A 17,425-nucleotide genomic window follows, 5' to 3' on the forward strand; every position below is an offset into this window, starting at 1 on the left:
AAACATTTGGACAGTCTAATTGTCTCCCTAGGTTTCTATGACAACCACTGCAACATAAACACTCTCGCTGGCAGCCACAAGACACTGAAATTTCTGCTTGCTTTCCTCCACTACCCATAACTTCTCAATTTAGAACATATTGTAACTGTGAATAAATATGATTAACTATAAACATAGAGGTGGTGTCTAGTATACAAGGCTGGCATTGGGGAAGCCTCTTACAAATAAAAATACATTACAGCATTTTATGATAACAGTCAAAACATTCCCTGTTACGTCAGCATTATCAAATACCTTGGGATCAACTGTGAACAGTGCAAAGCTATAAATACATAAACAGAGGAGAATTTCCTATGTCAGCTTGTGAGGCTGTAGAGAGCTTTAAGTATAACAAGGCCTTCTATCCTGACGCTTTTAAGAATGTCTCACCTTGTTGGTAGGTTACACATCAGGAATAGATAAGCCCCGACAGATGTCAGAGGGTTGGGGTTAAGACGGCAGCAGAGTTACGTGGCTGCACACACATCATGTGACAGGACAGTATGCACCACGCCACGGCTGCAGTTCCCATCTTTCCAGCAGGAAACCACAGACAAAATACACATACGGAAGCAGGGAAACGCACTGCACTGCACAGTCAATCTGAGCACAGCAGAAGTCCTTTCTCTGAACCTCTTGTATCAGGCAAGATAGTAGAGCTGCTGCTTTTGCCACTACCCAGGCAAACTGAGGTCTAAGTCCCGAACAAACAGCCCAAGTCTTCCTCCCCCTCCTGAGCAAAGTTGCTAGCAAAAGAGTAGGGACGGATTAGGCTACAGTAACTGTGGAGGCTTTAAGTCCACTCAGTCAACCCTGGACAGCATTAAACCATTGGAATACACAGGAATTACAAAGAGGCTACAGGTGATAATGTATAGTTATTAGATGTTCATAGGTCACAGTCACCTTTCAAAGTATTAAACCAGTTTCCCATTGTAAAATGCTACGTATTTTTTAAATAACTGCCACTGTAAATCTAGCACATGACAAAGTAACTTTGTGAAATGGAAGGATGCAATTTCAAGCATCAGCACAAACATAATTTCTTCAATAGTGCTCTTAGTTTGTCTTAGGCACTTATTCTCAGTGCGCTGGCAGAAAGATAGGAGTAATTCCGATGGCTCCGAGCAACAGCTGGAAATGTAACTGTGCAATTTTCACTGTGGCAATCTCTGTGGTTGGGGAGGAAATCCTATGGCTTTTTGGAACTGTTTTTGCTGTAAAGTGAACTCATGCTTTGAGGAACCCGAGCTAGGGAGTCTGTGAATATGAACCCTGCTTAGCTTGGAAGTCAAAATCTACAGGGATTCCCTCCAGGTCATTATGCAGAAGTACATCTACCTGTGAGGAGGAGGAGGTGAAATGCATGCCTGTTTCATAGGCACTGGAACAAAAGATACCACATCACACTTCACAGCCTGAAGGACCAGCTTTGGAAAACTTCCTGATTACACAGACGAGGTGGAGACAAGATTAGCAATTAATGAAATAAACACTAGAACTAGGGATAAACATATAATCTTTGGGAAAAGAAATGCAGCTGTTCCATTGGTTTTCTTTTTTGTGTCAGGATTTTCACTGTAACAACCACCTATAAAACAAATTGAAAGATGTTTCATTTTCTGGTGAAAGATTTTGAAGGGGGTCCTTATACTATGGAATTATTGTATAGAATGGAAATATTATATTGCACAATATGGAATGGAAAAATTTCTTCTTTCCTATCTAATTTGCTCCAAGAGGCTGTTCAGCAAGGAGTGCTATATAAGAATGAATCATAAATATAAAAGGATTACTGATGCCCACGTTTACTACGTTATACAAGAAAACTGCCTAATAAATAAAGTTTATCTATCAATCACCCATAACAAGCTTATGTTTCCAGCTATGTCTTACTGCATGCTATTATGATTTTCCTAACTACAGAAATGGTACTTAAAACAACAGCACATATGAGACAAATGTTGATTTAGAATACAAAGACAGATTATCTGACAGATGTTATCTGACAAATAGGAATAGTGAGACTCCAACTGCTGCAGAGCGCATCAGAGTATTAGCTAATATGCAAGGTATGCGTGTGGGATAATGTGCAGTGGAAGACAGTCAAAGAACAGGCAGAAGGGATGAGATTTTGTAATCTTCACAGTTATTTATTAACAAACAGTATCAGTCACAAAATTATCATAGTACTTTTAAAATCAGGTTACAAAGGAACTATGCTATCCTCTTCTGCATCTGGAAAGATCTACAGGACTAGGCATGCCATTTTAATAGTACTGAAATCAAAAGGGGGGCAATTTTAGCATCATTTTACATTAACAATTTTATAATTAGTTGACATTTCCATACCTTCCAAACTCTGTCCAATATGACTCACTGCTACTAAAGCACTTGACTTTAACTTCTGAGAAATACATGCAAAACTTCAAACCTCCCCCACGCAATCTCCCAAACCTTTGCATATTTCCCAAATATTTTCATGGTCCACATGTGGCACAGTTCATTCTAAGTTCAGGGAAACGTTATGCTACCTAAGAAAAAGAGGCATGATGTATTTCGGAGTTATGCTGGGACTTTTCTATCTATGAATGCATACATCTTAATACCCCAAGTGCAAAGTATACCATGATGCCATTTTTAAGCAGAGGAACATAGAAATCTGTGGCTGCAAACTATGCTTCTGATATTTTAAACTTTTCGGATTTTTTCATTTTAGATCCTTCAGTGAGCAATCAGGTTTCTTTAATAAGCCAATATTCAAAAAATGTGTTTTAATTAAAGCATTTTAAAAGAAAATTAATTTGGAGGGTTTTAAGTGTACATCTAGGTAATATGCCACCTCAAATGAATGAATGCATCAGGAAAAAGTTAATTTTCCTAATTGGTTGCGTACTTTTGCCATAGGTTCTAATTGGTAGACTACACAGACGTGTGTGCACACACCACAATAGGCTTTTATTTAGAATGTTTTTTGGAATTTAATTTTCCATTTTTTCCAATAATAAGTTTTTTCCTAACATTTTAGAAGTAGTGTTTTATGTAAAAGCAAAAGTGTCCTCAACAGCATAAAATAAATTGTTAGCAAAGCTTAAGACTAGAAAATCCTGAAAAGTGACATACCTGCCCCAAGCTGCTTTCATTGTAGAATCTTTATCAACAGGAATACATGAGGACTCAACAACACTTGATTTATTCAATTTGTAGCAGAGACCACAGTCTGGATCTAACATACATCCATTGCAATAACTGAAAAAGAAATAAATAAGTGCATAAGCAACATTTTATTTATTTGTACGTCAAAACAACGCTATCACCTAATCATGCTTAGAATGTGCATAGTCAAGTTGTCAGTGTTGGATACAAGACAACAGAAATTGCCTAAAACAGGCAATTGAAGTTTCATAAATTTTTGCTCTTTGTTAATGGATGCTTTCTAAATTATAAAATTACTGCAGAATTTCAAGATAGTCCTCTTTTTAGAAACTAAATATATTTAAGTATGTCTTTCTCTTGCATAAATGTTAGATAAAATTGAGGTTTGAACAGTTTTTCAGTTGGAAAACTGTATTAATTCAGATAGCTTTTACTGGAGATACAAACTGCAAAAAACATTTGTACAGGCAGAGGAGATGAAACAAAAATTTCAGGGAGAAGTCAATCAAATAAAATTTCATCTGGAAGTAGTAAATATTTCTTCTCTTGCAAGGACGGATGAAAAAATTATAACCCTGCTATTATCAATTGTGAAAGGAAAGGACAATTCCAATATTATATTGGACAGTCTTAATTACATATTGTTAATTAATATTAATACAGCAAAGGACAGCAACAGTTGACAGGAACAAAAGACTGGAGATAAATAAAAAATATTTTTATAAATCACAACTGTGTATAAGTATGTAATAATGATATTAAAAATAACTAAAAAAAAGGTAGGATATTCTGGTGAAACAATCTTTCAATGTTAAACAGAATGCTAATTTATGCTTTTCAAATTGTGGAACACCTCCCATTCAATTTTTGCGGTATAACAAGCTTTTAATGACATACAAATTTCTAAAAAGATTCAGATTGCTAGCACATCCAGCTTGGTCTCCTGGCACAGAGTGCAGTCAATTCCAAATACTACATCCTATCAAGCGCAGCAGTGGATTTTTTAGTCAACTGTATGCAAATTATATTTAATATGAACACCATGTGCAAAATATGATGCATTAAAGTGGTTTTTAGGCAATAATCCTCTTTGGAAACACTGCATCATTTTAACTATAGAGAAGGAGGGCTGTAGACATCAAGTGACAAGTTATGACTAATGAACAAATTTCAATCACAACATCATCAAGGCCATCTGAAATAGGAAACCAGAGCTGTTCCTTGCAAATTTACCCATCCAAATTCTCATTAGCTAATCAAAAATGGCAAGAGGAGAAGGATCTCAGAAGCATATTTGAATGAATTAAATGCTAACCTGGAGCACTACAACAGGCCATGATGCCCTTAAGACTTAAAGACAAAAACATAGAAAAGACAGAGAAGGAGCATCTATTTAAATATAATTTTTTTAATCTTAAAAAAAAATCAAAATTCAGATTTTTTGAAAACAACTTTTTCAGGATTCAAGATTTCTCTAAATCTATTCTTATCAGCTTTACTTCAAGCAGAAATATAGTCAAGTACACAATACCAGGCAAAACAAGAACACACAAAAATGACAATTCGACACAATGGTGAGTATCATCTTTATGCTGCTGCCAGCAGAGGACAGAACAGGGCCTGGATGCCTCATCATCTATCTCAGTGTCCTCACAAAAATCAGTGCACAACATGAATGACAGAACTAAACTCTGTATTGATTATTCTGTCCTACTGGGTTCTCTTTATGAATAATTCCATACAACATCCTCTGGAATTGGTATCAGAAACCAGTCAACTCTAGAGCAGAAAGTATCTTATTTAGTTATCCATCCCTCCCTCATCCTCCAGTCCAGAAAAAATCTAGGAATTTGGTTACTGACTCCAGAGTCTACCTACGCGGCTGTTAGTTCAGCTGCCCCTCAGGCTTTACTGAGTATGCGTAACTGAGTCTTGCAGTTGGCATTCAGCATAATAAAGGCTGCTGGATTTCATGTGGTGCCAAATGCCAGAGGTTATAGTTACACATAACAGTTTAAATAATTTAAAATGGTTATTTTCCACAGCTTTCCTGATGCTTGTCTTTCAGATCAAAAAGTTAAATGACAAATATTAAAAAAACCCTTTACCTTTGGGCTAGGATTTCCTATTATTAGCTATATAGCAAATTCATACCATAGGATTTGACCTTCAGTTTCAGAGACAAGACCAGTCTATGTCAGAGAAAACCCAGAAATTCAATATGCAAAAAGACTTAAAGCCCTTTCAAATCTAACTCCCAACGGACTTAAGATAGGTGTTCTGCTGTTCACACCATCTAGCATTCTTCTGTGCCCTATGTTATCATAACACCAAATTTTTATGTTGACTTCAACAAAGTAGATAGTCATCACTTTTTCTGAGATAAGGACCAATTTTTTTTCTCCAGAATACCATCATATACATGTTATAACTATTTCACAATACGGTAAAAAAATCTGTATTAGTTAATAAATAATAATGGTTAGTGAAGACCTAGGTGAAAGAAGCAGGAAAGATTTTTTTTAAAAGAAGCAATATAAAAATAAAAAAAAGTGCTGAAGAGGTTTACTCTAAATTTCTCTCTCGAAAAGTTAAAGTGGAAATAAAATACACATCAGAGTTTCAGACCTATGCTTCACTCTAGCCCCATTATTACTCACTAAATAAGAAATATTTACACAATTCAAACTTGAGCACACATTCTTGCATGCTCATTGTGATGTAGATAAATCAGGACACACAATATACCTGGAAAAGAAATGCACACTATAACGCTTATTGACATTTAAACTATCTACTACAGATCTCTTTCCTGTCCTGCAACATATTCTTATCAGCTCTACCCAGATATATGACAGAATAATGAATCTACAGAAACACCGATACTTATTCAAATCTACCCTGTAGAGCAGTCATGGCTTTAAAAGCTCTATACCAAAACTCCCCAGGGTGACTATGTTAAGAAGGAAATTTGCATCCAATCATAAATGGGAAATGTGTTTCCTGTATTTTGTCGTGAAACGTTTATATCCGTGCTAAGGGTATGAGATAGCGTCTTGGAAACAGGTTCCTCAGTGGAAAGCTAGTTGAAAATTCTCAGACAGAACGGTTCTAAATCAGAGACTGACAATTCATCAAGATTAAAATATTTGGCAGAGATGATTTGATTTTGATGAAACCAGGCAGCATTACAGCAGAAAGGTTTTATAATGTGCCTAGTTCCCTGGCTGCTTACAAGCCAGGTTCCTAGGCAACCCAACAAAAAGGCAATCTCTAGACTTCAGATGCTTCACCCTAGGTAGCAGAATATCAACAAACAGAGAACAAGGAATATGAGGCTCCAGACGTCCAAAGATGTCCAGCTTCTCTGCAGCCCGGCTGGGTATGTCCACAGAAGGGAAGTCTCAGTAACCTGACTCCTCAATTTATTGGAAACAGCAGTGGAGTGGGATTTCTCGGATCCTGCCTCATTGTCAGAGCACGTTTGCTGATAAGTGGATGGACAGTTCGGACACTCGACATCCCCAAACCTGCAATTCCCTCCTCTGAATCTCCCAATTCAGCTGAGGCCTCCATGCGCTCATGTCCCTTTCATCCGACCAGATGGGAATATCTGGAGCCTAGAAAGCCTGACAGGGCTAACTCCTTGGTCCCTTGCTAGCAATTTCTTGCTGGTCTGAGCACCACCAGCTTTCAGGATGTTCTGCCCTGGAGCAGCTTGCCTTATGAACTGTTCCTGAGGTTGGAGATTGATCCCGAAGACCATAGTGCCTTCCTCTTCCACAGGGAATTTAAAGTATATAGGTATTATTCTTAACTGGCTAGTTAAATAGTTTTTTCCTGATACTGAAATTATGGTTTTCATTTTTCCTTAGTGTAGTTCATTAGTCTCTACTGAGGTCTCTAAACAGAGTGAATAAATTCTTTGTCCTGCTAAAGCAACCCTCAAAATGCCAGTACAAGTTCTGCAATTGCTTCTTTCCCTGCTTTTTCCCTGCTGCTTAGAATACTCCACTTGTCATTACATTTTGTGTTTTAGATTTGTAAGATGACCTTGTAAGTATGACTTTCCTACAATTCTCAGGAGTCTTTTAATTTGAGCTGCAAATTGTACCTTGCCATCTTTTGTTGAGTGATTTTGCAATAAAAGACCTTTACCCCGTGCCCTTGTTCTGCAAGTCCCATTTCTCTTTTTGACAGATTATTTTATCTTTCTCAATCTGAACCTCAATTTCTGAATTGTTCATCTCAAAATATTTCATGAAGCTTCCCTTCTGCTGCATTTTTAGCAACCTTCAGCTTTGTCTTCTGTATTCTTTTATCTAACTATAAAACTGTATTAATGTGTTCCTATCATCCAGCTAGGGAAATACAAACTGATCTTGATAATATATTCTGGACTATATAGTTCTTTCTCATTATGCAACATATCTACCACACAGGCAGCCTCTCAGAATAACAAAACATTCAGAAATATGGATGTTTCTTGGAGATATTCTCTTTTCCACCTGTTTTAGATTCACCTGTCTCATTAAGCATATGCTGCAGAATCACTCTGTGTACGCAAGCCAGTTATATGCGAAAATCTGATACATTCACAACATGCAAAACGTTTTGCTCATACCCTGACTGACTGCATCAGCTCCAGAGTCTGTTTGGCTGTTGTGGGCTTGTTGAACCCACAGCTCCTGCTCTGCATGGTGCAAGTATTCATTTTCCTGAATAAGGTTCTCCTCATAGAAGGGCGGGAACCCTGAAAAGCATCTTAGGCAGGAAATGCTCAGTGTAGTGAGAGGAGGGTCTTGCAATATCTGTTGAGGATTATCAAACACCACAAACGGGATGACATAAGCTGCAGTTCACTGGAGCCCAGAAGAGAATATTGTTTTATGATTGTTGTGTTTGCTGCTCTTCCCAGCTTGCTGTTTGTCTCTATTGCAAACAGGATGCCAGGCTAGATGGATCTGCAATCTTACCTGGTATGCCCTCACCTTTACTCTTTGCTCTCAGCATTGTTTTTGCCCTTTATGCAATGACTCCTTCGTTCTAAAGGTACAAACAGTTCCCAGAACCCTCTACCTTTACCTCCCAAATTTACTGCCTTGCCAATGAGCTAAAATATCATTTTGTTTTCTCTCCTTTTGAATCTTGCATTCCTTTCTTTATAACTGGGGGTACAGAATGTATCAGCATTGCCTATAATGCACATCTCCTTCAGATTGTGGGGCTGTGGTTTCCAGTTCCTTACAGAAATAGAAGAGACTGGAATCCAGGTTTCCTTGGTTTTGTGTTTCTATTCTCATACACACAATAAGAGAATGCCTCTTCCTCCACCCATAATTGAATGAAAATGGCCAGGATAGCTGAGTTCAGCTGTCAGAATGTCTACTCAGCTGGACTCCACAAGGGAAAAAGGCCTAATTTGTCAGTTGATGAATACGAACAGAAAAAACAGCCAAGACAGTCAACTCAGAGAAAGTACAGGGACTTTTGGATGAGTGCAACACTAAATTTACCAACTCTATTTACAAATGAGGACATTGGTGCCTTTAGCCTCCCAGCCATCTACACAATTAAGAGTTTGGCTTTTCTTTTATTTATTTATTTTTTGGTAAATGGCTATCTTCATTTTTATACATAGAAATTCCATTTCAGTTAGGTGCTAGGTCCCTGTTTAAAACTGTCTGATTCTTGTTTCTGAGGCCTCATGCTGTTTGCACTTGCTTCACTGCACCTCAGGCATGAGATCAAGTACTTTTTTGTATTTCTGATGATTCCTGTATTGCTCCCAAAAGGTAACCTAAATCTTGACAGCAAATTCTGGCTAAATATCACTAGACGAAGAATGCAGACATTGCTGTAAGTGGTTAAAAAGCCTGGGAATTGCAAGATATTACTTCAAGGTGTCTTATCTGAGATACAGAAAATATAATAAAACATTTAATAAAGAAGTGGAAGAACCTGTTGGGACTTCAATACCACTTTCCTGCTATTACAAGCAACCAAACTTCAGCAGCTATTTGCCAAGATCTACTGCCAGTCAGTTAGATAAGGCGTGTATCCAATCGGTGATGTCCATAAGGGAAAGCTATCATTTACAATCACAGTACTCATACTCTACCTACAGTTCTATAATTTATCATGCAGCTATTTCATCAGATCTAAATTACAGTTACATTCAAGTATGATCATCACATCATCATCTTCTCCAAATCCTGTTTCACTGAGTCCACTGAGAGACTGTTCTGACCCCTCCTAGGCAAAGCTCCAGACCAGTACTGAATCCCTCTCAATATGCCAGCCACACATAGATACACTAGCTCACTTCAAAATTTTCCTTAAAACTCTCCTTTCCAAAGATTAGTATGCCTAGAGTAACATAACTTAAACTCTGAGCAACTGTTCTCAACCTTTGATTGGTGTTTGCTACTTCTATTTTAGACCTGAAGAGGAGCCCAAAGGCTCATCCATTTTTTCTACCTATAATAGTGCAATAAAGGAAACTACTCTCTCTATAAACCTTGCTTTGCTTAAATGCTTATACCATCTTAGCTACATCTCCACTATAAACATCTTGACAGCAGATTGCTGGAATGCTAATACCATACCAAAAGTATCCTGATCTGCTTGTACATAGATGTCAATTGTCTCTTGTCTTAGACGATCTTTTCTTCTCTATGCATCTAGCCTCAGCCCAGCAGCATCCTGAATTATACCTGAAACTGTGCAACACAGACTTGATTATATGTGCCTTTATTTTGAGCATAATGACAGTCACTGTAGAATACTTTGCATTTCAGACTATTCTTCCAAAGAGATTCTACACATACATAGCATACTCATAGCTTCTGTGTAGACAGGGTATTATCCCTGTTCAACGTGATTAAAATCATCCTTGTGCGACTAAAGCTTACAAACCATATACACCATAATACCATCGCATTGGAAGATTTTACAAAATAATTCCCTAGTATTGTTTCAGTTATTGTAAAACAGCGAAGTTTTAATAGTATTAGTGAAGAAGTGATGTGTCAATATTTTACTGTATGAATAACAGATTGCTCCCTCAGTAATATATAGCTTGATCCAAAGACAAACAAGGTAAGTGGAAACGTTATCATTGATTACAGAGAGTTTGCATTACACTACAGCCATTACAGTTTAAATGAGCAGCTTTTCAGATCTTTGTATTTAAACACGAGAAAGGAATTCTTCCTCAAATTCTGTTCATACTAAAGATGCCTGTCACATTGAACCGATATATTCCTTTCTCTCCCTTATGATTTTAAATTAAATTATAAGTTCTGATTTACAGGAATAATATGCCAACAAAAGGAAAAATACTACCAACTGATATACCCTTACTATGTACTTAATAAATGTTAGGACTATACTGAGGTCATTCTACAGTTCTACAACATAAACTGTCTATCAAAACTTTCATTACATTTTATAAGAGTTGGCAAAAGTATTCTGAAACCTATGTTTATCTCTTTACATACTCATAATCCTGTGGTCTTAATGAGGAAACACATTACCAATATCATTACTGCAATTCTCAGTTATCAGAATGACCAGTCACTTTGACATTAGAAAAATAAAATGAGAAACATAATGGTTCTGCGATACAATATCAGTACAATGAATCTTGATGTCTAGTTTGCAGATAACTCAGGTTCTTAATGAGTTAATTCAGGAAAATAAAGTATAATGGCTAATATACTTACTACATGTAAGCTAAAGCTATCAAATACAACAAAACCAGTTTCAGTTATTACATTAGCTGAGTTTTTCAGGACAGGTCACAATGAAATGTTTTTGCTTAATTCATAAAGAAAATATATATCTCTGTCTAACTATCTTCTATAACTGGCATGTAACAGTACTAAGCATGGGTGCCTTCATCTCAGTCAGTGATGTGTATTTGTTCAATGAGTTTAGGAAGATTAACCATGTGAGAGTGACTAATTCAAAGATGAACAACAGAACCCTTGTGTGCTCAGCACAGCTGGCACTGCCTGTATGATTTTAATGAAACTCTCTAGACGATCAGTTTGGGAAGGAACCTGAGAAAGTGCTTGTGTACAGGTATTATTTCCCTATGATATGAACCTCAGAGTTAACCTAAGATCAAAACAACAGTTATTTGCATATTGCAGCTGCAGACAAAAATATTACTTAGGCATAACAAGTTCACATTATTTCTTCTACAGCCAGCCAAATCTTTAAAAGAACAGTAAAAGAAACAGACACATGAATGAAAGAAGAAAAGAAGCAGGCAATGGTAGTTTTCCATAGATGGGTCCATTCCCAGAGAAATGTGAAGTGGGATGATCACATCTTTGACCATTTAAAGACTAGGAAAAGATGGTAGGGTAGTTAGTGTACGTGCCCAAAATTTGACCTCTTCCCAGAACCAGACAAGTCACTGGGAAAAACAGGAACAGTTTCAGAGTTTTGAGTAGTCAGGATAATGATAGGAATGGTTAGCTCGTCTGCAACCTTTCGATTTCTAAGGTAAAAAATTCTGCGATGCTGTTTTGTACTCCTAAATTTGCCTCTAAACTTCTCTGTGGACTCAGAAAAAGTAGCACAGATCACAGCTGCTCTTCTGAACAGATCAAGACTAAAGCAGAGAGGTGGTCATACTGTGAACATCTATATAATCTTACACAAGTTGAGTGTGAAAATGAAGCTCAATTTAAGGATGGCACATACGAGAGCATTCATCTTGTTCTCCCTCAGTGAAATGCCTGCCTAGTTCTATCTGTGAGGAAGCGAAGAGAATTTTAATGTCCAGGGTGTCCTGCTGGATTTATAAGCGTTACTTCCATGATGCCCTTGTGAATAAGGACTACATTCAAGGTTTTCACTGATTTACAGATTATTTTTTAACTGCCCATCAACTATGACATCATGTGTCCCTACACCAAATGAAAATATTTTACTGGATATTTGCAACATATCTTGTTTGTTCGTTTCTTGTTTGAAAGCTAGTGCACTTAACTTGTACCACTGTTTGCATGGCACGACTCTTTCAGAACGGGGTATTCAACTGCTAGGTGCTTTTTTGAGTCAGGATAATGACTGTGTTCTTTATTTGTTGAAGTCTGCTCTATCTTCATTTTTAGTCTAGCAGCCGAGGAACACCGATCCGAGGGATCAGCAAACAAATAGAACATTTGCAGTAGCTCCAAGGCTTTCATTATGGACACTCACACCTGCTGTAACCCAACAGATTTGCAAACATAAAAAGCATTTTTACTCTGCACAGCATCAGTGAAACTTCTGTCAGCAAATACATTTTGCTGACATTATGATAACTTATAAATACATTTTTGCAATGACAAATGTGGGAAACACCCACGTACTCAGAGATGGCCAAGTTGCAAATCTGCAAACTGATTTAAACTTTGACTTAAGAGAACACCACCTCAGGGAAGCACTGCATCACCGTTCAATGAGGGACTACTAGCCTCATTTGTGTAGAAAGGTGTATTTAAAACCAGTTACAGTGGCTACAGGGACATGGCATTATGTGGTGATTTTCTTAAGTCCTGCTATCTTTTGATTTTCCAAAACCTACTGAGACTGCTTTATGGCTTGGAAGATACAATGCTAAGCAACATGCAATACAAGCATTTATACTGAAGCAATCTAAAACATGGATTAAATAACAATAGACCACTGTCGTTAAGTTTGAGTTACTTCATCTTACTTTGACTGAATATTTAATTTGGAAATATCCCTACAGTAACATTTGCAACCCTACATAGCTGATACCTGTATAACTCTTTTAACTTATACTTAGAGCAGCATATGAAGTATATGTAAGACTGGGCTTTCTGCAGGCTAGATATTCATTTCCAAATCTTCACATTTGAGGATCTCTTTGACTCAATATCGTAACTGCCTTGGGGAACACCTTCAGGGCCAAAAAGGAAAGAGTGGCTGGCCTCACAAAATACAGCCCAACCATTTGCTTTCCTTTGGTTTGCAGTCCTCACCTCTTCTTCCACTCAGGACCATGCATGTTATGCTGGAGTTCTGCCAGTGAAAACATTTGCCACAGATGCCACTGATCTAAAAATGGGCTGCATGAGACAAGAAAGGCTCTGACTTCTACATTCTGCTGGAGGTGGAATGCTGCAGACGCCATCTACTTGCTAATGACAAGAACATTTTTTAAAATTTCATTCAGCTTATGGACCACATAAACAGAAAGCAGGTATACTGAGTATCTTACGCAGCTACTTTTTCCAAACTGAACATAATGTATGGCTGTATGACATCCACTCCAGAAATAATTTAGCTAAAGGAAGAAATTCACCTACAGCCTCTATTTGTGGCTACAAGAGCTTGGCAGAAAGGCGTACTGAAACGCAGCTCCTCTGGGGACTCCACTGGAGATGAAAAGTTTAAAATCGTTTTCCTTCCCTTGACCCACACTGAAAACTTTAACAATATTTGTTGTACTTATGTTGCCTTGGTTGAAGACACCTGAAATTCTGAGGCTTTCTGGTACTCAGTCAATGGTTGCTATCACAGACTTCAGTTAAGGTGCTCCCATAATGGACACTAATATGCATTATTCTGAAGGAACATTCTTCCTCCAGCTCTAGCTAGGTCAGTGTTTGTTGATATCGTGAAGCATGAAGTTGGTATCCCAAATATCTACACAACATAAGTGTGAAAGTTGTCACTCGCCCTATAAGTGTCTAAGCTTTCCTGAACCTTTCTAAATAGGGGGAATTGTAGACTAATTCTGCGATGTGTGGGCAACTGCTTCCGTTTATTAGTTTCAACTCCCTGACTTTTGTGTTTCTTTACCAGGGTATACTACGAGATTAAAATAGAAGCACCTGAAGCTTTCTCCTACATTGCTCATTAGTTCACATTCCTCCCACATGTTCACTTTTCTCCTTTAGCTAAGAGAGCTGCATCCTTTTCAAAATATTCTCAAATGAAAATTTCAATTCTTTTATTGTCCTTTTCTAGATCCTTTTTATTTCTACTGTACCTGCCTTTGCTTACTCCATGTCAGAAAGAAAAATTGTAAGAGATCAAAGCCTTCCAAAAATTCACATAATAATATGCGTTTACTAGAACTACCTACTTTATTTTTCACAATGTTGCCTATGAGCACATGCTAGGCAAGCCACAGTGAGTCTAACTTTCCATCCTGACTAGCTATGGTTAACTGGAAAAATCTAGATTGTATAGAATAATTCATATTACTTTTTTAGGCAAACTATCCATAGCTCTTCTACACAGATTTTATACTGTTTCAGGTTATATAATCATCTAGCTTTATTAGGTAACAAAGATTTGTGTTCTGCAAATAGCGCATCAGCTCTCTCCAGACATTCTTATCTACTAGCTAACTTAAGTCCCAGGCCAATCCTTTTGGCATCCTGCTATTGACATCATCTCATTCTGAAGAGAGCATGTGGAGGTTCTTTCTCCCTTCGTATCCTTTAAGTAGATCACTTACCATTTGAAAAAGCTGGATAGGCAAGTCCCCAAAATAGCAACATAAATAGGTGACACAGGTATAAACTGCAGTGGAAAACAAGTAAAAATATAGTATTTTCATGTAGGGATCCCCATACGTGGTAGTATGTAGTGCCCTTTTAGAATCTTTTTTTTACACTCTGAGACCTTCCCGTCCACTCCCTAGAGGTCTACAAGGTTTCAGCTCCTCAGAATCTGTCACTTAAGACAGTGCTCTGTCATATGGAAAGCCATGAACTGTATGTTTGGCCAACATCTCTGTGAAAGCAGAAGCACACCTCTCATTTCTTGATAATTATTATCACAAACATATGTAAGGCAGAGATTTTGGACACAAGTAAAAACTGCTTCAGCTATTTAACTAGTCTTCTCTCAGTGGAGCACTGACACACACATGTGAATAAAAAAGACAAAATACAGAAAATAACGATACAGTCCTAACACTCTGAAAGTGAAATAACTTGAAACCACAATTGCACATGAAAGTGTGCATTCTACCCACCATAGATAAAAAGATCCAAAAATTGGATTTGTTTTGAATTGTTAATGGGTCTGTAATTATCATTGTTCTAAAGATTTTTGTTTTTCATTCAGTAAAACAAAAGGCAAGGAATACATTCTTCAAGAGTTCATACTTATTATACAGGACAAATCTATGAGTAGACTAGCAAGAGCAAACATATTTAAAAATTACATTTTTTAAATATTCATAACTTTGTGTCCACTATAAATTGTAGCATCTCTGATATAACAGAGAAAACTCGTGTGTAGTCTGCAGCCTGTCTTATTTAATCCAAGAAAATCCAAAGGGTGATTCGCACCTAAGCGAAGAGCCTAATTTTCTCCATTAAGGGACTAAGGCCTTTAACTTTAGATTTCTAAGTTAGATGCCTTCATTAGACTATGTGAATACTTGTCCATTATTCACATTAGGTTCTAAAAAACAGTTAATTGGAAAAAAAAAATCTTCCAGAATAATTTGATGAACGAATGATCACGAAATCTCACCTGTATTTTGTGCAGGTAGAGTTTTGATGGGAAGGATCTGGTGGAGTAAGTGTGATTCTTGGCGAGACCTGAGCTGATAGCAAAAATCCCGAAGCTAGGATAATGAGGGCTACAGCAGTACCTAGAAATACAGATAAAGAGCAATGTGATACTTTTCTCCAGAGAACATGAAATAATTCTCTATTGAACTGAACTATGCTTGGGAAAGCAAGACACCCCATTATTATGCACACAGCATTCTCCATTATGCTAGGCAGCTGTAATAAGTATTTAAGAAAAATATCCTTTGCTACATCCACATCTTGAATTAGGTTAGATGTTACAGTCAAGTGCATCAGATTTATTGTCCAGATACTAAACTAATCGACTGCAACATTTTTTGATATGTGGAATTGAAGACTGCATGAATGAATGGATATATTCCTTTTCATGATGAAAACAATGCTGTTAAGGTAAAATTTAATAGCAACTTTTAAATCACCACACTTCTTCCCACTCCCAAACTTGAAGACTTTCCAGTAAGATAGAAAACAGCATCAGATTTTTCATCAATTTTACCTCCCTTTGTGAAGCAAGATAAATTTGACTTTTCATAAAAATGCCACAAAAAGGTCCAACTGCAATTTCTGAACTTCCATTTCAAAGAGTATACATAACAGATCTGCTATGGAAGAGTCCCCTTCCATCTGTTTTCTCCAGGCCCCAACAAATTCTTTGTAGATGAGCTACAACTGGACAAAACGCCAAGAGGAGGAGGAGGATGGCAAAAGAGATTCATACTATGTACAACAATAGGTCATTACCAGAACAGAACCACACAGTTTTCCTACTTTATTTGTCATACAAATGGAATGTGCTGTGTCATTTTAATGAAAATTGATATGCTTCACTACTCATGCTAATAAAACCCATACATCTTGCTACTCAGCGAGGCATCTAAGTCTACATTACGTAAAATACTGTGCATGTCTATTTGTATGCTCACTAGTTATGTGGTATGTTTTATTTGATAGTTCCCAAAGAACAAGTACAGCTTGATCTACAGACTACTAGTACTAAAACTACAAAACTAGTTCTTTGTTTGTGAATTAGATACTAACTATCTAATAACATTCTCCCTACAATACATAAACAGACTCACAAACCACTGAAGCACACCCCAACTGGAAGGCAGCATATGTTTAGCAGTGTGTAATGGTATAGCTTAAGGGTTGAGGACAAATGAAGAACTTTTTATTTGATTCTAAATACTCATCATCATCCCTTTGCTCTTTATATAAGAACATAATTCATTTTCTCAAAAATGTACATGTGCAGACCTTTAAAACGTGACTACATTAAAAACCTTAAAAGGTCACACTGCTAAGTGCAGGAACTACACATTATCTGTTTCCTACGGAGTTTCTTTGGGGGTCAGGGTGGTTTGGGGTTTGGGCTTTTTTAAGAGAAAAAAAAAAAGTTTCCTAGCAGGCTAACCCATCAACTGTATGAAAAATTCTTCCTGAGATATAAATAGCCTCTTAAGTAGCAGGATCTGTGTAATAAAATAATTCATGAATATGTCTGTGCAGCAGCCATGGCTAACGGTCATAAATGTGCATGAACTGGAGATTTTTGGACCATATATTTACCTGAACTGGTAGATCTGCTTCTGACTCTAATATCTTAAACTAAATCACAAAATATATGTGGAGAAAGCACCTATCTA

General features: G+C 37.1%; 1 protein-coding gene across 2 annotated transcripts in view; it reads right to left on the reverse strand.

The window, feature by feature from the left end:
- The window catches only part of SLC2A13 (solute carrier family 2 member 13), a 159,638-nt gene that overhangs the window by 23,243 nt on the left and 118,970 nt on the right, over positions 1-17,425 (reverse strand). For both annotated transcript variants that reach the window (XM_067316060.1, XM_067316056.1), the window contains exons 6-7: positions 15,718-15,838; positions 3,163-3,288 (exon numbers count right to left, since the gene is read on the reverse strand). In XM_067316060.1, the coding sequence (XP_067172161.1) occupies positions 3,163-3,288; positions 15,718-15,838 (247 nt within the window). The remainder of the gene's footprint in view (positions 1-3,162; positions 3,289-15,717; positions 15,839-17,425) is intronic.

This window comes from Apteryx mantelli, chromosome 1 (genome assembly GCF_036417845.1).
Source record: "Apteryx mantelli isolate bAptMan1 chromosome 1, bAptMan1.hap1, whole genome shotgun sequence".
Taxonomy (NCBI): Eukaryota; Metazoa; Chordata; class Aves; order Apterygiformes; family Apterygidae; genus Apteryx; species Apteryx mantelli.